Source organism: Primulina eburnea, chromosome 2, assembly GCF_022965805.1.
Source record: "Primulina eburnea isolate SZY01 chromosome 2, ASM2296580v1, whole genome shotgun sequence".
NCBI lineage: Eukaryota > Viridiplantae > Streptophyta > Magnoliopsida > Lamiales > Gesneriaceae > Primulina > Primulina eburnea.
The window spans coordinates 46,901,175-46,925,885 of NC_133102.1; the positions used below are offsets into that span (position 1 = coordinate 46,901,175).

The following is a 24,711-nucleotide window of genomic DNA, read 5'->3' on the forward strand; positions in this document are numbered from 1 at the left end:
ACTTGGAAGAACTCAAACTTGAATTTTTATATAAAATATTTTCTTAGTTGACACATGCAAATATCAAATATTTTCGAATTAATTAAAATAAGCAGTTGAAAAGATTAATTATATTATTTCATTATGAGCACAATGAATAATTTGATAAACTAAATTCTTAAATTTTATTAACGTCAAACAGATTATAAATACAAGGAAAAGAAATCTGAAAATATCCTGAAACTAGGAAATAAAACAAAATCAGAACTAAATCTAAGATTTTAATCTTAATAAAAAGAAACTAAATATTACGTATATCTCTCCTAACTTTTAATAATTCGACACTGCCCCTCAAGTTGGGACGTAAATGTCATACATTCTAACTTGTTACATATTTCATCAAAGTTAAGACCAATCATACTTCATAAGCCATATATGTAATGATATTTGGCAATAACCTAGTAACCAACTAATTATAAGCACGACACGAGATGGAAGAAGTACGATATGGAAAGAAAAGAATAGTTCAAGGTTTATCCTATGACAGAGAAAGATGGGTTAGAAACCAAATGCAGATAAATTAACATTAGTTTGAGTCGTGAGCAAATGAATTGCATAATCGATCCATTTTGAACCGACCCTCTTTGAAATTCAGGTTGACGAAAATGTAGCAGCTACTGCAGAGCTTGCTACGGTTGGGAACTTGGGATAGACAAAGAAACTCTATCGGAGATCGAAGTGATTCTGAAACCCGTGAAGAATCAGACAAGGTTAAGCGGTATTCACCAAAGTTGACGTACAATTTAATCTGGTGCAGTTGCAGAAAATTCATGTTGGTTGTTCTACGTGAAGTGCATGAGACTACTAAAGATTTGATTGTGTATTAGCACGTACAATTTGAGAGAAAGAAGGCCATTTATAAGGAAAATAAACAATAAATTCACTTTTATTGTATGAGTTCTCCGATCTTTTTTTCTTCGGGAAAACGACGTTCTTAAAACCTCAGTCACTAATGGTGGGTTATAGCCTTCATAACAAGCACAACTTTTTGAATGAAATATGAGGCTGAACTGAACACAGTTGCTTAAAGGGATTTTGCGATAGCCTCCACATTTATATCAGGGTTGCAAGCTCAGTCTGCACACGATTGTTAAGTTTGTACACGGCTCTGTTGAAGTTTTATTCATCAAAATTTGACTCTGTATTTTTGTAGTTTACCCAAGTTATCGTTATTTCACAGCGACCTAACCGATCAAATATCGTAGTTATTCCGCATCAAAAGTTTCTTTTTACACAAATATTTAAATATACCTGCATGCAACATGCAAAAAACAAAAAACTGCGATGTAAGAACGAAAAAAAAAGCAAATTTAAAGAACCGACCATCTATATTTTTACTGATGGTATCGTGGCAGCGTGATTAATGACGGATTTTATTTTATTTTATCGATGAACGACAATTTTTATTGGGCAGAAACTGGATATTTGTGAATGGATGGATCCCCAAGCAAAGTAATTGTGTGATTTCAATTCCCTTTCAACATATCATAATACTGCGATGGTTTCTTCTTAGTTGTAGAACAAAGTTCCTGAAACATGGAAAGTTCCATAAGCACAATATTATATGGACACAATGAAATGCTTTCTTGTTGTAGTCGGATGAGGAGTTCATCATTAGGGGGCAAACGTGCCATTATCGTTGAGCTCTGACTAACTAGCATATTGGCTATTAATTGTGATCGAGCGGATAGATATATCCGGATTCGAAAACCACGCAGCATTTGCGAATATCTAAAAAAACCGAAGTATTGATCATGTTTTTTAAATTATATATACTCAGGCTCGTCTATAATGGCTTGAATAGCTCGAGGTTGACTTGAACTTGATCAACCCTCGGTTGCTTGCACACATTGTTGATCATCCTCATTAGGATCGCAGTTTTATCTAATGAAAACTGCCTTCAAAGCCAGTTTTTTTAAAGAAAAATTACGGATGTTGTGATGATGTTTTGAATGAGAGTATTAAAGGAAAAAATACCTCAACTGCAGCAGCTAAATGCAGAATAGAAGCTTCACACCATGGACGGCCAATTAGTTGTAGGCCGATGGGAAGACCTTGCTTATCGTACCCAACCTGGTTAGTCAAAATGAAAATAGAAGCAGAAAGTTAGAAGGTATAGAGTGAAAGGTAAATTAAAGCCAGCGTTTATATTCTTCGTTTCTAAAAGGGATTCAGATATACACTTATAAGCCTAAAATTTTCAAATTTTATGTTAGTTGTACAAAAATGTAACTTTTCACCTAAAATATCGACAGTTAACTCCCTAGACAGCATTTCATAATTAGCGCATGTCAAGACATCACCAAAAACTAGAGCAAACTGAAAAACTTTTTAATACAATTTACACAAAACCTATCTGATAAGTCTTATATAAACCTGTTGGAATTGTAATTTTAAAAGGGTAACAACATTCTATTTTATCACCGTCCTTCAGAGCCCAATGTTAAAATCATCTCTCTTTATATATTTCTAATCATCCCTCCAGCAATTTTCAGAGATATAAATTACAGTAATGCCGGTCTTTGAATATTATTTAAAATTCCTCCGCTCCAGAATTTAAACAATAATTTCAAATCCTTCTTGTTTTTGTATATGTAAATATTTTGACAACAATATCATGACAGAGAGCGATTATAGCACTTACTGGAACAGATATTGCTGGAAGCCCCAGAAGATTAGCTAATGTGACAAACCGCATTAGTTTTTCTGGTGGATGAAGAAATTCATTAGCAGACACAATTATACTTCAATAATTGCTATCAAATACATTTGTTGAGATCTACAGGCATAATTAGTGAAAGGTTAGAATTAGCTAATTGGTGATATTATGCTCAAAGAGATGATATACGATGCGGTCAAGATAGATAAATGAATGAATACACAAGAAGGCGTTGAACTTGAAATGAACATATTAGAGAAAAGTTTAATGAAAGTTTAATAAACCAGAGTTGAACGTTAATGTTTTTCAGAGACAACATGACAGAGGGAGATAGTAGACTAAAAGAAGATGGACCTGATGCTAACTTAGCCAGAACTTCAACGCAAGTATGTGATTGGGAGAGTATGGAGAAGAGAGATCCAAACCCAACAAATTTGGACTAAAGTCTGTCGACTATGCACAACCAAATAACACCAGAATCAATATTTTTCGGTTGATACCAATATTTATTCTCTACTGACATAGTGAGAGACATAGAATCTTGATGCTTAGAAACTTGGCGAAACAATTAGCCGTAAATAGTAAAATTTATAGGATGTTGGTTGGGTGCAATAATTATCCTTGCCGGAAGAGTGATCGAACTGTGGTAGTTGAGCAGTTGTATGGTTTAAAAAATTTGAGTTGCACAATTAGCACCAGCTATAGTTTTTGGTAAAGCGGCAAGCACTTGGTCCTACAATTGGTATCAAACTCAAGGTCACGGGTTCGATTCTCATTGATTGCAAGGAGTGCAATTATTGGGAGGGAGTCCCTGCTGGAAGAGCGATTGAACCGTGGTCCTTGAGCTATTGTGAAGTTTAAAAGATTTGATTTGAACCATCATCACTAGCTATAGTTTTTGGTAAAGCGACAACCGCTCGATCTTACATAGGAACTAAAAGAGCAACATCGATAAGAGAAGTATTTTTTCTCGAAGCAAAATTTTTTAGATGAAGCATAACTAACCTGCAAGTTGCAAATCTGTCTCTCCAGATTTAAGTGCAGCTGGAGGTATTACAGGTGCTGTAATCCTAAAGAATAAGCTCCATATTAAGCAGACTAAAATCTTATTCTGCAAAAACATGAATATTGAATATCCACAATTTCTGTTAAAAGCAGTGTAAACCAGAATATCTCAGATTCTCAGGAAAAAACTCCATCGTTGTCCCCAACCAATATTTTTTAAGTTCTCATTTTAAAAATGACTCATAAATGTTGCAAGGTCCAACAATTAATTATTTCCATGTCATTATATTTAAAACTCAATTCTGAAAAGAAAAGTCCATTTTTTCTCTAACCTGTCCTCAAAAAGATACAAACCACATATCATGACCACAATATCACACAAGATTTGTGGATTCTAAAAAGCCAAGGGTTTTATGGAGCAGAAGTTACTTTATGATATATATTATATATACATATCAAATACCAGTCTAGAGAATGAGACAACTAAACAAAATCACACGAAAGACACGAAACCAAGCAATTATAAACCAAAAGTGGTATGCAAATAAAATGCTTTTGGCAATCAGAATTTGAAGCCATTGAATGATGGACGAAGTCCGTGTAAGCAAAAGTGGTATCAAATACTTTTAGTAAACAAATGTTACAGCATTTGGTGTATGCATGAACTATGCATATAGATGGAAATATATCTACCACATCAAGAAACCTATTTCATCATACCCCGTCGTTGGAGTGATAATGACATCCACCTTTTTATATATATCCATAAGGTACAGCATTATCCTTCTCCTATAATAAATCAGACAACAATAGAGATTTTAATACGTATTGGAAATATTGGTCAAGTAACAGCATTCATAATGGACGGAAAATCACCACTAGAAATTTAAAAGGCGAACAAAAAGGAGGCCTATCAAAGAACTGTCTCTGCAACTTCAATAAATAAACATATAATAATAATAAATGCATCTTTAGCAGACCTATCACCGGGATAATGGATTATTGTAACCCACCCCCCATAAAATTGACAATTACGGCTGACCTGAGACATTGAGCTGCAACATAGTCCGATGCTGTGAAGGACCGAAAAAGTGCTAGGTTTGTCCGTGTATCATTTGTAAACTTCGCACTTTTACTAAAGAAAAACAATTATTCATTCAGATATCTGTTTACTATCACCGAGATATTTCGCTTACATACATTGAACTTTCTGAAGTAAACATACATGCTAAATATAAAAAGGAACATACCCATCATCAAAATCAGGATTCAACCCACACAGTGCTTCCGACCCAACTGAAACAATATGGGCATTGCGCATCTCATGAAGCTCTGGAATTACAATCTCCAATGTCTTTTGCAGAAAGAGAAAACCCACTCAAAGCAGGAAAAGTTCAAGTCGCAGCCATAAACAAATATCTAATTTCGGATATGTTGTAGTGTTCTTATAAAAATCTCTAAAATTTGGAATTCACCAGAGCAAAGGAATTGAACAATCATGAGAAAAGAGCTGCACGCACACCTTGCACCCATGCGTTTCAGTTAAACGATTTATCACGTCCTCGCACTTTTCGGTAATATCAGTCAAGAAAACATCATTAAACCACTGCAGTGAGGACATTATACAGGTTAAAAGACATTTGAGTGGGAGGTTTCTAGTACAAGAAGCAAGTGAACACCTCAGTATACTTCCCCAACTTTAGTGATCCCAGAAAGTTTGAACTTTTGTGCGAAGATAAGATAGGTACATGGGGGATTGACTGCAAAAGGACAAAATTCATTTAATTTCATCACCAAAATAAAAAAATAAAAAAGTTCTAATTTTCAACTCTGAAAAAAAGGAAAAGTTCCTGTTATAAATAACGTAACATTGCAGATTTGATTTGATTCGCTCAATTTTTTTTTACAGATTTGATCATAGATAGCAAGTTTGAAGAATGTCAGTCAGCAGTACAAGGTTAGAAAATGAGATATTGCAGCATCATGCTCAGAGATGAATTGAGAAAAATAAAAAAAACAAAAGTCATTCTCAAGCAGTTACAGGTTTCAAAGCAATTCTATCTGCAGCTGAGGATCCCAAAATTGCCGAATACCTGAAAGTGATCAGTACATAGATTAGGATCTATCAGTTTCCCAGTAATACAAAACTAAGGTCAAGTGTTCAACAAGTGCGCATGTAAAATTAGCGCTTGAATGGAGACAGTAATAACACAAGAATTTATGAATTTACTTATCCATAACGTAAAATTTAAATGTTCTGCCTAATGTCATCCCAGCAACACTAAGATTAAGTGTACCGTGATTCAAGGAATTGGGCAGAAAAAACTGCCCCGTAAAATAGTTATCTTCCGAAACAGCAGAAATAATATAATGGTTATGGTCTAGATCCATGATAAACTCCTAGTGAGGACGTACACCGAGCACGTCAACAAGTGGATTGAAGGAATATATTTACCGGAATAGGTTTAAAAAATCACCCCATTAGGACTAAAGATCAACTCTTTTTTGCATGCAGCACTCGTCTAGATGATACCATTTCTAACTTTACAGTAAACAACTAGTAGCTTAGATTAGTATTTCCTTCTCTACAGCCTTGAGTGGATTCTATGCACGTTTACCATTAACACTTTGGTGGTTAATCAACAGAGAGAAAAACCACAATTTAATTAAAAAATAATGACGGGATGGAACCAATTGTTTGTATTTGTGAAATGTTACAAAGAAGTATTCAAGTGTACCAAGATGGTAGAAAACTATATTTCAAGAAAATCAAGGTATGATTACTTACACAAGTATTGCATCCTCGACAGTAGTTGTGATGGGTCCAATAATCCCCACTGTCCCCGAATCACATATAGATCTGTCAAATCATTGGAAGACTCAAAAGTGAATGTTCTGATATAAAAAATGTGTATTTTCCATTAAATCTATTATAAAAAGTATCGTGAGATTCAACGCGAGAAAGATTCAATTAGTACTGTCCCAGTATGTGTCAGGATATAGCCGTCAATTTGAAAAGGACTTTTTTTGTGGTCTGACAAAATTACCTGAAGTGCCATTAAGTACTACCTATGAAAATATGATGTTCACAAGCTTACCCTGTCATACTGGTCCTTCCATACGTCGATTTCAGTCCCACAGCACCACATAAAGATGATGGAATTCGAACAGAACCTGTAATTTTTAAATCGAAATAAATAGAATCATGGTCATTTTTGAAAAACTAAAAGCGGTGCAATTGGACAACCTCCTCCATCTGTTCCTAATGCAGCTGAACATAATCCAGCGGCTACAATTGCCGCAGGTCCTGAGGATGATCCTCCCGTATATCTTTCAGGAGCATGTGGATTTCTTGCGGTCCTGCATGCCAAACTCCTGTTGTAACTAAGTTTCAAATATCAAAGACCAGTGAACAGTATATAGAAAATGTTATACTCATGTATGTTCCTGGAGAATTCTAAGACTCGCAGGAGACAAATAAATGTATTGTTCAGAAGTTACAGAAATAAAAAAAAATCAAGATTGAAAAGTGGTCTCATTTTCAGGTGGACAGACTTAATATTCTTTAATCAACAAACTGGCAGTGACCTCACCATTTGTGAAGTTTAATCACTAGCAAATGCTTATAAACCAGATTGTAACAAGAAAAATCAAATACTTGTATTGAATTAAAAGTTTAAAGATTCATAATTACAGTGTTTTAAAGATTCGTAATCAAAAGCATGCATTTTATTCACAAATTGCTATTTGAACGAGGTATATTGTTTATTGCACTATATGCCACAAGAAATAGATTGTTTAGGCCATTTGAACATTTTGGCATCTAGAGATAGACTTTCCATCGATGAGAAGCAGTTATATGTAACATACCCATAATTTGGATTGTTTCCTGACGTGCCTAGACCCAGTTCATGCATATTCGCCTTTCCAACCAAAATCACGCCACAGCTACGTAGTTTTGCAACAGAGTCTGCATCCTCTTCAACAGGACGAGTTTCGTGAAAGAAGGTTGTTCCACCTGCTTGTCATGGAGCACTTGCCACTTACTCATGGCTTAAAAGGACAATCAACAAATGCAATTTAAATAAGTACCATTAGAAGGATAGGGGCAGCAATCGATATCATCCTTAATTGCCATAAAAATACCATCAAGGATCGACAATGGATTCCCTGCACATTCCATTCAGATAGAAACTAATACTGCACCATCATCGGTTAAATAAACAATACACAAGAGGAATAAAAACTGATATAACTGGGACATGCTTATTTTTACCTTCCTCAAACCTTCTGGTAGAAGCTGCTGCCTGTTTTCTTATATTCCCAGGGTCATAGGAAATCAACAATGGAGTGGGAGGCTTCTTATTTTTGAACTCATCTATCGCCAAGATGAAGCGCTCTGCAACCTGAAACGCAAAATTGAAAACGCATATCGATGATAATCAGATAGAGGAAAAGACAACTCCAAAATGTACTTACAATAGATGGGGATGTGAGCATAGATCTGTATGCATATGCGTAATCACGAATATTCCAATAGCGGAAAAGTTCAGAAGAATCAGACGTCCAACTCTTAGCAGGATCATATTCTGGAAGACACTGCAAGGCCAATTCAACTCTCTCTTCAGGCTTTCCATCTTCTTCCAGAGGAATAACTTCAGTTTCTGGTTCTGAATTCAAGTCCAACAATAAAATATTTAGCCATTTGCAATATTGTTGGCTGAGGTAGATAATGTTTTTAAAGATAGAGCTCCTTCTTCCAGTACAAAAATTATACGATAAAGTAACCTAAATATGCCAAGAGAAGGTACAAAATAATCCGTCGCCTAAGCATCACAGCAGACATAGCAGAGTCTTATTCTTCAGTTTCTTTTCTTTTAATTCCTTGCGTATTTCCACACCAAAAAGTATCTCCCAGTGAAGTTACTTCGTTAACATAATAGGGAAGTATAAAAATGGAGTCACAAAGCATCACAAGAGAAAATGAACATAAACCTTGAGGAGGAAACTCAGGTTTAAACATAGGAGCCTCTGGTATCACAGTATTCCTCAGCATCTGTTTATACAAGAATCAATTTCAAATATTGAGCTCTACATACATGATACGTCCATTGTAAATCAAAGAGAAGCTCAGTCTCAAAAACCAAAACTGCAATGATATACTAACTTCGATGTCATTAAAAACACACACACACACAAAACAAAACACCCTGACCTCAACCGCTTTATTCTTCTTCTTAAAATAAGATATAATCAGTGGACCAATTATGGACGACTCAACTACTTTCACAAATAACTGGAGCCAAAATCCAGTCAAATACGGCGCTGCACCGAAAAGCGGCAATCACTAAAACGGCAAGGAATTAAATCAAATATTACATTCAATCAGAGCTGGGACACTCCACAACCAACATACCTTCAATTATATCATTCTGATATTTCACCGTAGCCAAGTCAACTTCATCCGCCGGTAGCATCACCTTCTTCTTCACCATTTTCCTTGCCAAAAATGGGCCAAATCTACCAAAACAACGAAAGAAACAAAATTAATATAAAATAATATACATATCGATCAAGTCGCTGAATCAGAATTCCGATAAACACACATTTTGCAGTTCACAGAACTTCAGGAATCAACCTTCCTCGGTTGTTTGAAGTCTTGTTTAAAGTGCGCAGGATGATACACAGCGCCGGGGAGGAGAATGGGGTTGAATTAACTATTGTATTAATGTGACGAGTGAAGATCAGGACAAGAGGTTGGGAGATATAAATGGAAACTGCACACAAGTGGGTGATCTGAGCGAGTAGCGTAAGTTAGAAGTGGGCCACGAGTAGCTTTTTATGCAGATGAAATCTAATATTTCTCCAATGATTTTGCCGTCCTTTTCCTTTGGACTTTACAGTCTCGGCCGACACAAGTCGTGCCGCCATTTTTAAATAAATGGCAAAAACAATTAATAAAATATACTTTTTAAAAAAAAATAACGGCGCTCCATCCATATATATTTTTGGTAAATAACTTTGTACTACTTATTTTTTAAAATCTACTACGGTTAATATTATTGAATTATATAACATGATCTATATTTAATTTGAATATCACTCATCGAGACAAATTAAGAAATTTGAAATTCATCGATTTAATATATATAATATGATCTATATTGAATTTGAAAATCATTTCGAATTTCGTTTATCGAGACAAATCAAAAAATACTTGGACTCCTCTGTTGAGAATGAATATGGAGTCAATGAGATTATTTAAAAGTAATTTATGACACTATTGATGAGATGATGTTGAGTTTTAGTTGGGAAGTGCGTAATTAAATCAAATCAAATCAATTTATTAATTATGGGCTAGAAAGTACCCATCGCCTAATTTGGGGCTTTAGGCGGTAGAGTTGGTCTCATGTGAGACCGTCTCACGGATCTCATTCCGTGAGACGGGTCAATCCTACGGATATTCACAATAAAAAGTAATACTCTTAGCATAAAAAGTAATATTTTTTCACGGACGACCCAAATAAGAGATCCGTCTCACAAATACGACCCGTGAGACCGTCTCATACAAATTTTTGCCTAGGCTGTATTCACATTTTTTTTTAATGTTAGGTAAAATAAGTAGAAATTATCTAGCTAGGGTGTACACATTGATCTTTCATTTATTTAAAAAAAAAATTAAAAATTAATAAACCAAAACTTTTATCAAATTCTGATTTATCATAAAACCCACTTTATTGTTTGAGTAGGTCTATTCTGAGACGGTCTCACGAATTTTTATTTGTGAGACGGGTCAACCCTACCGATATTCACAACAAAAAATAATACTTCTAGCATAAAAAGTAATAATTTTTCATGGATGACTCAAATAAAAGATTTGTCTCACAAAATACGATCGGTGAGATTGTCTCAGATAAGTTTTTGTCATAAGGTTTATATTACAAAAACTCTAACATAAAAAAATTTATGACAAGAAAGAATACTTCTCCGAGTCAATTCGTGTGCCGCATGATTGGCACTATGAGAACAGTGCTTAAAGCATTATTCAGATTCGAATTTAGACTGCAGAGCTTCCAACGAAAAAGGATGAAATTGATCTGTTGCTTGGACCGCTAGAAAGACATCTGATTCAAAAATAATTGTCACAATCCAATACTATGGCACTCAAAAAAAAACTGGACTTAATGTCGTCAATTGACTCAAATCAAATTATGATTTAAAGAGTAAAATTGCCTTGAAAAATCTGTCCTACAACAAATATATGTGCTACACAAATAATCCAAATTATTTGAAACTTTTCGCATGAATGTTTTAACAAAGAAAAATTGTTGAAAATGATCCATATATTTAATAATGAAATAAATTGATATTAATAAATAAAATAATATTATATTTGAGATAAATAAAAAAAATAATATTTATATTTAAGAGGTAGATCGATCACAACCGGCCAAAAAAAAAAACCCAACACAGGCAACTTGCTAGAATCAGATTTCGTGATATCACAACATGAAATTCAGAAATAATCCATAAGAATTTCGACATTGATTGATTCCACCAATAATTATTACAAGGGGAAAAAAAAGATAAAACAAAATTTACTGCTATCGAGTTCCAGGTGCGAAAAGTTCTCAGTAAGCAACTTCCAATACAACCAAGTGAATTGGGTTTCTTTAAATACATATCCAACCAAAACAGAAGATCAAAATTATGTCGTTCATCTATTGCTTTAAGACTCCACCTTTCTTACTTCTTAGCCTCCTCGTACTCTGCCTCCGGTGCTTGGTCGCCACCCTGAGAACCTCCGGTGGCGGAGTCACCACCACCGGAACTGCCGGACATGTGTTGCCCAATCTTGGAAACAGCCTTGTTCGCTGCATCAAGCTTCGCCTTAATATCATCAATGTTCTCTGTGGTCATTGCATTTCTCAAATCCGAAACAGAGGACTCGATTTCTGAAACTACTTCTTTTGGAATCTTGTCCTTGTACTCGTTCAAGCTCTTTTCGATACTATAAATGGTGGTGTCTGCATTGTTTCTGAGATCAATCAAAGCTTTCCTTTCCTGATCTTTCTGGGAGTGCATCTCAGCCTCCTTGACCATTTTGTCAATCTCATCTTCTGACAGACCTCCGGAAGATCTAATGGTAATCTGCTGCTCTTTGCCGGTAGCCTTGTCCTTGGCAGAAACAGTAACAATTCCATTGGCATCTATATCGAATGCAACTTCTATTTGAGGCAATCCCCTGGGAGCAGGAGGGATACCCACGAGATCAAATTCACCTAGGATCTTATTGTCTGTAGCCATCTCACGCTCACCTTGCAAAACTTTGATACCCACTTGGGTTTGATTGTCAGCGGCAGTAGAGAATACCTGAAAACAGCAGAAATTAGGGTCAGGCAAGCTAAACTGAAGGCTCAATACACCAAGCATCATAATCAATAAGAATCATATGTTTCATATGCTCGCCTGGCTTTTCTTAGTAGGAATAGTCGTATTCCTGTTGATCAATCTGGTAAAGATGCCTCCAAGTGTTTCAATACCAAGTGAGAGGGGAGTGACATCCAGAAGAAGCAACTCCTTGACATCACCTCGGAGGATACCACCCTGAATAGCAGCTCCCATGGCAACGGCCTCATCTGGATTGACTCCTTTGCTTGGGGACTTGCCAAAAATTTCAGAAACCACTTCCTGAACCTTCGGGACACGGGTCATCCCTCCAACAAGAAGAACCTCATCTACTTCCTTGACTGATATACCAGCATCCTTCAAACAACTCTTGCAGGGGGACTTGGTCCTCTCAATCAAATGGTTGACCAGAGCCTCAAACTTAGATCTAGTCAGTGTAATGTTCAGATGCTTGGCACCAGATGCATCAGCTGTGATAAATGGCAAATTGATTTCAGTTTGAGATGTTGAAGAAAGCTCTATTTTTGCTTTTTCCGCAGCCTCTCGAAGTCTCTGCAGAGCTAGCTTGTCCTTTGACAGATCAATTCCATCAGTTCTCTTAAACTCACTCACCAAAAACTCCAACAAAGTATTATCAAAGTCCTCTCCTCCCAAAAATGTGTCACCGTTGGTTGCTTTCACCTGAATGGTCAATATGTAATCAGCAAAGACAACAAGATTATTCAAATCAAACTTGGTGGACATACCTCAAAGACACCATTTGATATCTCCAAAATAGAAACATCAAAAGTTCCACCACCAAGATCAAAAACAGCCACAAGACCTTCTTTGTTGTTCAGGCCATAGGAAAGCGCAGCTGCAGTAGGCTCATTAATTATCCTCTGCACATCAAGGCCTGCAATCCGGCCAGCATCCTTAGTGGCCTGCCTCTGAGCATCATTAAAATAAGCTGGAACTGTGATCACAGCCTTATTTACAGACTTTCCTAGGTAAGACTCTGCAGTTTCCTTCATCTTAGTCAATACAAACGCTCCAATTTGACTTGGTGAATACTGTTGGCCATTGGCTTCAACCCAGGCATCTCCATTGGGGGCTCTGACTATTTTGTAAGGAACCATCTTCATTTCCTTTTGTGTCTGTGGATCATCAAAACGCCTGCCAATCAGACGCTTTGTTCCAAACACAGTGTTGGTTGGATTGGTGACTGCCTGTCGCTTTGCTGGTGTACCGACCAAAAGTTCTCCTTTTTGATTAAAAGCTACCACGGACGGAGTGGTCCGAGCACCTTCAGAATTCTCAATAACCTTTGGATTCTGAGGAAAAATATGTAACCAGTTAGATGATATTTACTAGCACCTGGAACGTCAATTTACTCCAAAATAACATAAAATAAAACAAAAAACAAAACTTAACCTTGCCCTCCATGATTGATACACAAGAATTTGTGGTTCCCAAATCAATGCCAATAACATCATTACCAGCTGGCTTTGTGCTGTCGCATGAATAAAGTGAGTCTAAATACCCAATTGCATCTTCCAGAATAACGCAGAAACTGAAAGGAAAAATTTACCTGAATGGTCTAATAAGGCCAGCCCACTTGTTATTCACAGCCCATGATGGGTTGGTGTTTCCGGTAAACTGAATGAAAAATACAAGCCAAAACGCAGAAATGTAATCATGTTCAAGGTAACCACCGCAAAAAAAACATGCTGGGAAAAGTTCTTTAAGAATAACACGATAAACTGTAATCCGACATATTCTCTGTTCTAATGCATAATTGTTACTTTTAAATGCTTAGGTAAATTATCTAATACCGCCAAATAAAAAGTACACCAGACAAATTAGAACCATGCAAAAGCTAAGGAAACAACCAACAAAGAAGTTGATTCAAAAGCGATTTCGAGCTTAAAGTGAACAGAAAAAACATTGAGGTGCTTCTACTGGTCAGATACCGATACAAAACCCAGAAGACGACGACGGAAAGAAAGAAAGAAGAAAAAACATCTACCCAGCTTCAAAGGTGTCCACATCAGAATCAAAATGATCCGAAGACATCAAAACATACACCAAGTTCACAAAGCACAAGGACTCAAAAATCAAACAAACCGTTACACGTATCAATCTGACAAACTACCTAAATAAACATGTATCAACGATAAATCGCACATAATCATATCAAAGAATAATAAGAAAATCAGAAAATAAGTCATCGAAAATGAAGCATACTGTTCTCAAAGCAGAAACCGGAGCTGAAGTAAAATCTCGGCGACGGAGAGATCTGAGAAGGACGGCGGTGGCCATTGTCTGCGACGAGCTTTTCACAAAATCTTCCGCAGCGGTGCTAGGGTTTAGGGTTTTTGGAAAGGGCGGGTCGAGAAAATGAGACGGAGAAAGAATGCGATTAAAAATATATTAGTGAAGAAATGGAGTACTGCCCAAGGTACAACTACTTTTTATTTCACATTAACACGCTCATGAAAAGTGTCATGGTGAATTTTGTAATAAGATATTTTTTATTTGACATTGTGCCATGGTCAATTTTGTATGAAGATTTCTCGTCAAAATTTATCATAAATTTTTATGTCAAAATATAAGTATAAATTAAAGGATATGTATTTGTTGTAGAGATTTGTGGATTTTTTTTTAAATAACAAACTTTTATGTAGTTTATAGATTTCTATTGATTTTTACAGACTCACATATTTCTAAATATTTTTACAGAAATTTGTAAATTTATTTTGCATGATTTTCATTGATATTTGTAAATTTTTTCATAGAACCCTATGAATTTTGTAATTTATGATTGTGTTTTTTAAATTTCTTTGAACAAACGATTGAACGTGAATAATTTTTATTTATTTAAAAAAATTATTTATCAATATAAATATTTTTTATTTATTGATTTAATTTACGAAAGACAATAAATAAGTCAGTACTAAATTTATTATAATTAAACTTCAGTTATTCAAGTTAATTCAGTTTTTTTATTTAATTAATTAATATATAACAATGATTTTCAATATTGATAAATAATCAAACTTAAAATAATTTAATTCATTTTAAATAAATTTTTGTATAAAAAATATATCAATTTTGTTTTGGACTCTATGTCTAACAAAAAATAAACACAATAATTATTTGTGCATGAAAATAGAGAATAAGTATGCTAAAATATATACAATCAGTATAACTTTATAAAATTTTAATATGTTTAGTTTATTATAATTATCCTTATATATGTATGTGTTGATAAATAAAATAAACGATGTTAATAATTTTAATAAATATAATTTTAGATTTTACGAGACTTTGTGATTGGAGCTCAAAAAATAAAATAAATGATTTTATTAAACTATTGTTGGCAATAAAAATTTTTTTTAAAAAAATAAATAAAAATAAAAACATATGAAGAAGAAAATAATAAAATTTTAATGTTTGCATTGATATTATTTTAATAGAAATGAAAGCGTGTGTGTGATTTTGAGATTTTTGTCCAATTAAATGCCCATCCAAATGATATTATGTGATTCTTCTTTCAAGTACGACATAACTTCTTGAATTTCTTTATTCGTTCCAATGATGTTTAAATCATCAATATATACAGTAATAATTACGCATCCGGATGTTATTTTCTTAATGAAAACGCAAAAGAATATTGAATTGTTTACATATATCTTTTTCATCAAGTGTTCACTTAACCGATTATACCACATTCGGCCGAATTGCTTTAACCCATATAATGATCTTTGCAATTTCACATAATAACATTATTTTGGTTTGGAACTTTGTGCTTCAGGTATCTTAAATCCTTCAAAGATTATATATATATATATATAATCCATAAGACACATTTTTAAACTATCAGATACAACAAAACTAATCAAATAATGAAACGTAATTGCATTCATAACGGGTGAATACGTTTCTTTATAATTAATTCAAGACCTTTGAGAAAAACCTTGTGCAACAAGTCGAGCTTTATATCTTACTATTTCATATTTCTCATTTCGCTTTCGAATAAAAATTCATTTGTATTCAACAGATTTTACACCTTCAGTTGTAAGGACTATAGGTCCAAAAACGTACGTTTATTTAGCAAATCCAATTCAACATAGATGATGTCTTTCCATTTTATCTAGTCCTGCCGATTTTTACATTCATCAAAAGATTTTGATCCATGATCTTCATTGTCATTTATGATTTCAAATGCCGCATTGTAAGAAAATATCTCATCAATTTCTTCTATATCTTTTCGGTTCCATATTTTTCCAGTATTAATATAATTGATAGAGATTTCACAATTTTCATCAGTTTGTGGTTCTAACAGAATATTTCCTCGTCATCTGTTGGAATATCATTCTCTATTTTGTGATCATCGTGTTTCTCTATGCATTTTTTTTCTAGGATTTTTATCATTGGAACTGATTGGCTTTCCACGATTCAAACGTTTTATGACATCATAAGTATCTTCAATTTGTATCTTTGGAATTTCAATTCGAGCAGGGGCATTTACAACATGTATATATGATTTAGTTACCCATTTTGTGTCTGCAAATACATTTGGTATTTTATTTTCTATTCTTTTGTGCACAATTTGGTGTAATTTTTTTTTCACATTGTTTAGTTCTTGAATCCAGATGTAACAATGATGCGACATACCATGTAATTTCCTTTTCGATATATTTATTTTCTCCCCTAACGTTGGGAATATTTCCTAATTAAAATGACAATCAGCAAAACGTGTTGTAAACATGTCGTCTGTCTGAGGCTCAAGATATTGAATGATTGATGGGCTATCATAACCGATATAAGATCCCAAATCTTTCTTTAAGGTCCCATTTTTGTTCGTTGAGGCGGTGCAATAGCACATATACCATACATCCAAAAATTATCAGTTGAGAATGTCTGGTTCTTTACCAAATGCAAGCTGCAATGGGGAGTATTTATGATATGTACTTGATCTAATGCGAATTAATGCATCAGCATGTAAAACTGCATGTCCCCATATAGAAATAGAGAATTTTGTTTTCATAATAATTGGTCTAGCAATAAGTTGTAGACGTTTAATCAATGATTCAGCTAATCCATTTTGTGTATTTACATGAGCAACATGATGCTCAACAGTGATTCTCATTGACATACAATGATCATTGAAAGTCTGAAAAGTAAATTCACCAGCATTATCAAATCTAATTTTCTTGATTGTATAATCGGGAAATTGATTTTCACAATTTTATTATTTGGGCAAGTAATCTTGCAAATGCAACATTCCGAGTTGATAATAAACATACATGTGACCATCTGCTGGATGTATCGATCAACACCATTAAATATCTAAATGGTCCACATGATAGATGAATTGACCTACAGATATCACCCTGAATACATTCAAGAAACATAGGTAATTCAGTTTGGATTTTAGCTGGTGATTGTCTTATAATAAGTTTTCCAAGAGAACATGCTTTACATTGAAGCTTATTATTTTGAAAAATCTTCTGGTCTTTCAACGAATGTGATATGTGTTTTTAGTACGTGTGTTATTGCATTAGTTTTGGGTGTGTTTGTATTGTGTGTGCGTGTATTTCATCTATATTTTGTTCTTTTTAGAATTAGCATATGCATATGATCGTGGCTCACTCGTACTTGATGAATTTGCAGGTGAAATTCCCGGAGAACTGAAATCGGGAGAGAAAAAATATGAAAAGTTATCTCCTATAATTCATGATAAAAATACGTAAAACAATGCTTAAACAATAAGTTTTAAGCTAGAAATACTAGACGTGATGAAAACGAGAAAGACGGTGCTCGAAAATCTTCAATTTCTTCACTCCAAGTTTTTTTTCTCCTCCAAACTTTGTGGCTGCTGAAAAGTCTTATTTTTCATGCCTATTTTTTCCCATATGCCAACTTTGCAGCCTCACTTAGTAAGAATCCAGCAGAAGGCAAGAAATCATTCTCAAAATTTTTTCAAATTTGAGTCCTGCTCAGGCGGTAATATTCTATCGCCCGAGGGCCGACTCCCTTATCTTTTCCTTCCAACGTACAACACTCATGTTTGAGCGGTAAGATTCTACCGCCCAAGCACCGACTCTTCTGTTTTCCACTTGTGCCCGAGCGGTAAGATTCTGTCGCTCGGGCGCCAACTCTTCTGCCAACTTCTCTCTTTCTTGCGCCCGAGCGATAAGGTTCTACCATGCGAGCACCAACATTTCTGCCAAGTCCTCCCTTTTCTTGTGGCTTGTATATTTCTCTCATAGGATGCGTGTGAGTGAGGAAATAAACACGCTGGAAAGACTCGTCTTGGTACAGTAGAGACAGTCGTTGAATCTGAGATGTTACATTACCTAGTTCATTAGTAAGTTTTTTTCTTAGTTTTTGTTTTGCCCCATAAAGCTGGAATTTTCTTCTTCAGATGGCTGATTATGTACGCATGGATCTTCACGACTCTAGACGTTTGATAAATTCTTTGACCTGGAATTAGATTTCCATTCGAGAATATGAGTCGTAGTGCTAATAATCATTGCATGTAGCAAATATAGCATGTCCTGTTTATATAAAGTTGGTTTTAATATATATTTTCTTTTTTATTTTTAGATATTTTATTTTTTGGTTGTCTGTTTGTTTGATAATTTTTTATTTTAATATCACATGAATATTTGAATTTTAGAATTAATTTTGTGATTTTTAATTTATGATATGAATGTAATATTCAATAATAATAAAAGACGATCCAAAACAATAACGCCGTTTAATTCTTAATATTTGAATAGCTTCGCAACAAGTATGATAAAAAAATTAAAGATTTTAAGCTATAATTTATAAAGAAATTTTATGATATAATTGCTAAAATAATTTGTTTCCTATGTTGTTTAAAAACTACATTTTATTTCTTTATTTTTTTACTTCTAATTTTGTTAAAAATTATAAGCATTAGTTTTTTAATTAAATTATTATACTAGATATAAGAAATCATAAATTTTTTTGGCCAATAAAATTAAAATTTAAATTAAAAAATTGATTATTTTTATTTAGAATTTAATTTAATTTGTAAACTATCATATTTTTATAAAAAATTATATCAACACGATAATTAATAATATTATTTTCAAATATGTGTATATATATATATAATTCAAATACAATCATATATATAAATCTATATGTATACGCATATGTATATATGGAATAAATGATTTAACTTTTAAATTAATAAATTTATTTAAAAATATAAAATTTTAAAAATTATTTCAAATTGAAAAGAAATTTATGTTATAATCAGGTACAAAATTTTTAAATTTCCATATATAGAAAATAAAAAGCTTCCAAAAATAAATCCCAAGAATTTACGCCAAACAATGAAAGAAAAAGGCTCGTTGGAGTTTATATATGGCAATAGAACAACGTTTCTTCAGCGCCACATGCATACTGATCAGGTAATGCTTAATTTCGGTCCGGAATTGATTCATGCTAACTATGTTGGTTGTGGTATTCAAATGTGATAGGAAAAACAAGAAGAAAACAAATAAATGGCTTGTAGAGGCAAGTGTTGAACACTTTCTCCTTAAGAATAATTCACCCTTCACAATGTGCTAGAGGTTTGTGGCAATCTTCTCCCAAAATACAACTACAACTCTTGAATAATAAACACTCAAATATTCAATTTCTATAACAAAGAAATGAAAGAACTCTCTCTTGTTGAAGAAGGAAGAAGAACAATATGCAAAATGATGTTATGTTTTTGCGTATGTGTTTTTGATTTTTAATAAATCAATATTTAATGTTTTTCATGTGAAAAGACATGATTATTCATTCATAGTGGTGTCCCTTGGCCATTGTAACTGACCACAATCATCAAAAAATGCCAGAAAATGAAAAAATACCAGAAAAATCCGAAGGGACACGAAAAAACCCGAAGGGGCGCGTGCGCTACCGAGAGCTCTCGACAGGCACACGCACATGTGCGCAGCTCCGTGCGCACATGCTACAGGCAGGCGCAAGAACGCGCCTGCTTATATTCACGATCGATTTTTTTATTTTTTTTATTTTCCTTTTTTTTTCCTGGTTTTCGTCCCTTACATGTTCCGACTACTCGTTTGAAGTTCTTTCAACATTTGATGAACTCTTTTCGAGTTTAGTTCAGAACCACCGAACTTAATATTCGTTCAATAAACTTCGTTCTTCGTTTCGAATTTTTTTCAGTCAAATACATTGATTTATTTGCTTAATTTTCATTCATTAAGCATCAAAATTATCCAACAAACTATTCTCTTGATTAATTCTCCGTTGCGTTTTTGTAAGACATGTTTTAGTTTTGACTATCGTCTCTCTTCTATTCCTTCTTTCCTTGTTCTATGGCTCATGCATATCCTTTTTTTTTGGCAGTGATTAAATATGGACTGTCACGTCTCGAGACCGGAGTTAGTCGACACCGGCATTATTCAAAAACACATAATTGCTAAAAAACAAGCCTCGTAGTATAGTATAAACCAAAACCAGTTTATATATCATAAATACCATCAAAATGAAATCTTCTTTACAATAATAACTCTGAAAATGATACAAATACGCGGAAGCATTTATAACTTGAATTAAAAACTCAGAAGAACATATTCTTTATTAAAATTCTTCATGCGTCCACTATCATTCCAAAACCTGGTGTCCGATTCTAATTTATCTATTTCTTCTTCTGATTTGTCTGGGGAGGGTAGAGTAAGGGGTGAGTGATATGGTCGTCACTCAGCAAGTGGGGACTGTTCGAGCACAACATAAAAATATTTACACAATTTTTGAAAATAACACATAAACATATCATGCTTTTCATAATATATCATCATATTCATATCATAACAGCACTGCTATTTTTCCACCTTCTATGAGTTACTGATATCAGTCCCTAATTTTAATCTTCTAAGGAGGCAAGGCCATAAAACGGTTATATCCCACCGTGAAGGGCCATATGTTGGGATTCCCACCCATTTTAAGTGAATCCTCACAGTGCCAATACGTAAACGTACCAAAATCGTATAAAAAAGAACGTAGGAACAGAGTGAAGGTGCTCAACCGAAACTTTCGAAAATGAAATAATTCGTACGCAATATATTTTAAAACAAGCCCACTTACCTTAGATTGGAAGAAACTTGAAGAATTCGAAAATCATAGAAGAATCACCCAAACGGCACTTCGAAAACGCAGCAACACATCTACCGGAAAATCAGCCGTCTTTAAAAATTCCCTGCGCCTTATTGCACCGTTCGATCGGGCTCAAATTGAACAGTATGTTTTCAAGGACGTCAAATAAATTATGAACGGTGGAGATCGGGTTTGGAAGTCGTTTTAACCCGCTTATGGACGAAAAACCGTATGTATGCTGTTTTCTCGCCTAAAATATGAGCAGTTTTCTTACGAAGGCTATAAACTAAAAACTCACCGTTGGATTTTGCTGCAATTTGGATATGTTGTTGAAAACATATGAAATCATATTCGAAACAAATGGAGATCGGATTCTGAGCACCCGAGAGAGAGAAACAAATTTATGAAAGTTGGACAGAATTTTGATAACTCGTGCAGAATTCTTTTTTGAAGAGCAAAATTTCGAAAATTCAGCAGCACGTGGAGAGCAATTTTTGAAGTTTAGAGTGTTTAGAATGGTATAAATGTAGGGTGGTATTTATAGGGTGAGGTGCAAATCATACCATAATTCGATTGATATTCTTTCCAAAATTGAGAGATGCTCATTCCATAAATTTCGAGATGCTCCTTCTATAACAATTGATATGCTTCTTTGTTGAGAAAAACTGCCTTGTATGGAATATTTTCTTCTAAATTTGATTGATATCCAGCCTTATTTCGAAATTAATACATGATTTGTACTGAATTTTGAATTCCATGTATTTATTGACTTGGAATTTCAAATACCATGTATTATTTAATATTTTCAAATTTATTATAAATCGAAAATAAATTGTTATACATGTCTATATTTAATTAATTACATGCCCAAAATTTGAGTTCTCACATGGACTTTCGTTTCTTCACCGATAGGTGGGCTGCGAGGATTCAAAACTACAGTAGAAGATATACGGCCTCTTTTGGATTTGTTTCCAGGGTGATAGATGTGGTGCTGTTTGGAAATACGAACATTTTTCGTGTTCATAAAAAGGTTACGTGTGCTTGATCGTTGCGACGTTTCTATGGCCTTATCTCATTCATACACTAGGATTTCTTTATCGAGATGTACTCGTTTACCATGTTAGTATCCCTTGGAGGCTCTTATTCCTGCTCTTTGAAGTGGTAATGTCGAGCCTTTTCGCTTCGGCTTCTGTGGACATTCCGGAGCAACTTAAGAAAGGTAAGGGGGTAGGGGCTCTTGTGTTCACCTTTATCAGCATTTATCTGGCTGAAATTGTTCTTCTGGATGACTACAACTATGAATTATCCAGTTTGTTTCAAGGTGCTTTCTTGAGTATTATATAGGAAAAGATGACCAAAGACGTCAGAAAATTATTTGGTTATTTGCTCGCCAGCTACCTTCCGAGGTTTGTTTTCCTCGTATTCGAAAAATTCTCACAAAAAGTCCACAAAGATCACGACCTGATTGATTTGGAGAAGGACGACTAGAAGTTCGCCAACTCCTTGACTATCACGGCTTTGCCGCACAATGTAAAGAAAAGATTGAAGCTCACATGATTATTTTCCAAAGGGTTAGTGACAGAGTTAGAGCACGGAGCGGCACCCAACGACAACGATAATCTCCAAGACATGTACCATGGTTTCTTTCTGGTGGGCAAAACTATCAATGATTATCATTAAATAAAAGTAATTCAAAAATCTAGATTATAAGATTACGGACGGATATTTTTTATTTCTTGTTCACTTGGATGATTGCACGTAACGATATTGTTGTGCTAGAAAGTTGGTATTAATATAACCATATACGATGTAGCTAACTTGTTACTATTAAAATGTTCCATTTTTGTTTAATTATCATAACAATATTAATTACTAAGTACCTACATGGACCTAAAAGCATCAACATCAAACAAGTATTAATTTTTCCAACGGTTTCATCTTTGCCCGAGGACCTTCTCACCCCCCCTTTCGGGACTCAGCGTCTTCGCTGAGTTTGACCCACCATCCCAAACTCACGCGGAGTAGCTCTGATACCAAATGTCACGGCCCAACCCACTTGTGATATTGTCCACTTTGGCTCGAGGGCTCACGAGTTTAAAACGCGTCACATCGTGCGGCGCCCACACACTGGCTCTCATACCACATGTCACGGCTCAACCCACTTGTGATATTTTCAACTTTGGCCCGAGGCCTCACGGTTTTAAAATGCGTCACATCGTGGAGCGCCCACACATTGGCTCTCATACCACATGTCATAGCCCAACCCACTTGTGATATTGTCCGCTTTGGCCCGAGGCCTCACGGGTTTAAAACACGTAACAAGGGGTTGCTACAGGCTCATATAAATGTCCAACATCTCTCCCGTTGTTTAGCGATGTGGGATTTCGCCTAAAGCCTTCTCACACTCTCCTTTCGGGACTCAGCGTCCTCGCTGAGGTTTGTCCCACCATCCCAAACTCCCCCGGAGTCGTTCTGATACCAAATGTCACGGCCCAGCCCACTTGTGATATTGTCCGCTTCGGCTCAAGGCCTCACGGGTTTAAAACACGTCACAAGGGGTTGCTACATGTTCATTTAAATGCCTAACATATCTCCCGTTGTTTAGCTATGTAGGATTTCTCCTAAAGGCCATCTCACCTCCTTTTAGGGACTCAGTGTCTTCGCTGAGTTTTTTTCACACCATCACAAACTCACGTAGAGTCGCTCTGATACCAAATATCACGGCCCAGCCCACTTGTGATATTGTCCGCTTCAGCCCGAGGTCCCACGGCTTTGAAACGCGTCACAAGGGGTTGCTACACGCTCATTTAAATGTCCAGCATCTCTCCCGTTGTTTAGTGATGTGTGATTTCTCCTAAAGGCCTTTTCACCCACTTTTAGGGACTTAGTGTCCTCGCAGAGATTTGGCCCACTATCCCAGATTCACGCGGAGTCGCTCTGATAGCAAATATCACGGCCCAGCTCATTTGTGATATTTTCTGCTTCGCCCCGAGGCCTCACGGCTTTAAAACGCGTCACAAGGGATCGCTACACGTTCATTTAAATGCCCATCATCTCTCCTGTTGTTTAGCAATTTGGGATTTCGCCTAAGGCCTTCTCACCTCTCTTTCGGGACTCTCCGTATTTGCTGAGGTTTGCCCCACCATCCCAAACTCACGCGGAGTTGCTCTGATACCAAATATCACGGCCCAGCCCACTTGTGATATTGTCCGCTTTGGCCCGAGGTCTCACGTGTTTAAATAGCGTCACAAGGGGTTGCTACACGCTCATTTAAATGCACAACATCTCTTCCGTTGTTTAACGACATGGGATTTCGCCTTAAGGCCTTCTAACCCCCCCTTTCGGGACTCAGCATCATCGCTGAGGTTTTCATTACCATCCCAAACTCACGCGGAGTAGCTCTGATACCGAATGTCGCGGTCCAACCCACTTGTGATATTGTCAGCTTCGCCCCGAGGCCTCATGGCTTT

At 35.2% G+C, this 24,711-nt stretch overlaps 2 protein-coding genes across 5 annotated transcripts; both read right to left on the reverse strand.

The window, feature by feature from the left end:
• Nucleotides 1-1,224: 1,224 nt before the first annotated feature.
• On the reverse strand, nt 1,225-9,491 carry LOC140823840 (fatty acid amide hydrolase-like). 4 transcript variants are annotated; one of them, XM_073185363.1, is made up of 21 exons: nt 9,342-9,491; nt 9,120-9,223; nt 8,919-9,028; nt 8,699-8,759; nt 8,183-8,373; nt 7,980-8,109; nt 7,796-7,873; nt 7,574-7,721; nt 6,951-7,063; nt 6,802-6,877; nt 6,492-6,563; nt 5,745-5,796; nt 5,383-5,463; nt 5,226-5,309; nt 4,954-5,057; nt 4,746-4,838; nt 4,424-4,492; nt 3,704-3,768; nt 2,684-2,745; nt 2,017-2,112; nt 1,225-1,568 (listed from the first exon to the last, which is right to left on the reverse strand). In XM_073185363.1, exons 2-21 carry the CDS (start codon nt 9,196-9,198, stop codon nt 1,506-1,508), a joined length of 1,827 nt encoding a protein of 608 aa, XP_073041464.1. In that variant the 5' UTR covers nt 9,199-9,223; nt 9,342-9,491; the 3' UTR covers nt 1,225-1,505. The 4 variants fall into 4 exon arrangements, 3 of the variants coding, with proteins under 3 accessions (XP_073041464.1, XP_073041463.1, XP_073041465.1); XM_073185362.1 differs by having other exon boundaries at nt 9,310-9,463; XR_012116293.1 differs by lacking the exons at nt 1,225-1,568; nt 2,017-2,112 and adding an exon at nt 3,053-3,151 and having other exon boundaries at nt 2,710-2,745; nt 9,310-9,463.
• Nucleotides 9,492-11,157: 1,666 nt separating this feature from the next.
• Nucleotides 11,158-14,541, reverse strand: LOC140823842 (heat shock 70 kDa protein, mitochondrial). The gene is made up of 6 exons (XM_073185365.1): nt 14,339-14,541; nt 13,683-13,750; nt 13,526-13,604; nt 12,859-13,425; nt 12,173-12,793; nt 11,158-12,076 (listed from the first exon to the last, which is right to left on the reverse strand). The coding sequence occupies exons 1-6, from the start codon at nt 14,411-14,413 to the stop codon at nt 11,450-11,452; spliced, it is 2,037 nt and encodes a 678-aa protein (XP_073041466.1). The 5' UTR covers nt 14,414-14,541; the 3' UTR covers nt 11,158-11,449.
• Between the last annotated feature and the right edge of the window lie 10,170 nt (nt 14,542-24,711).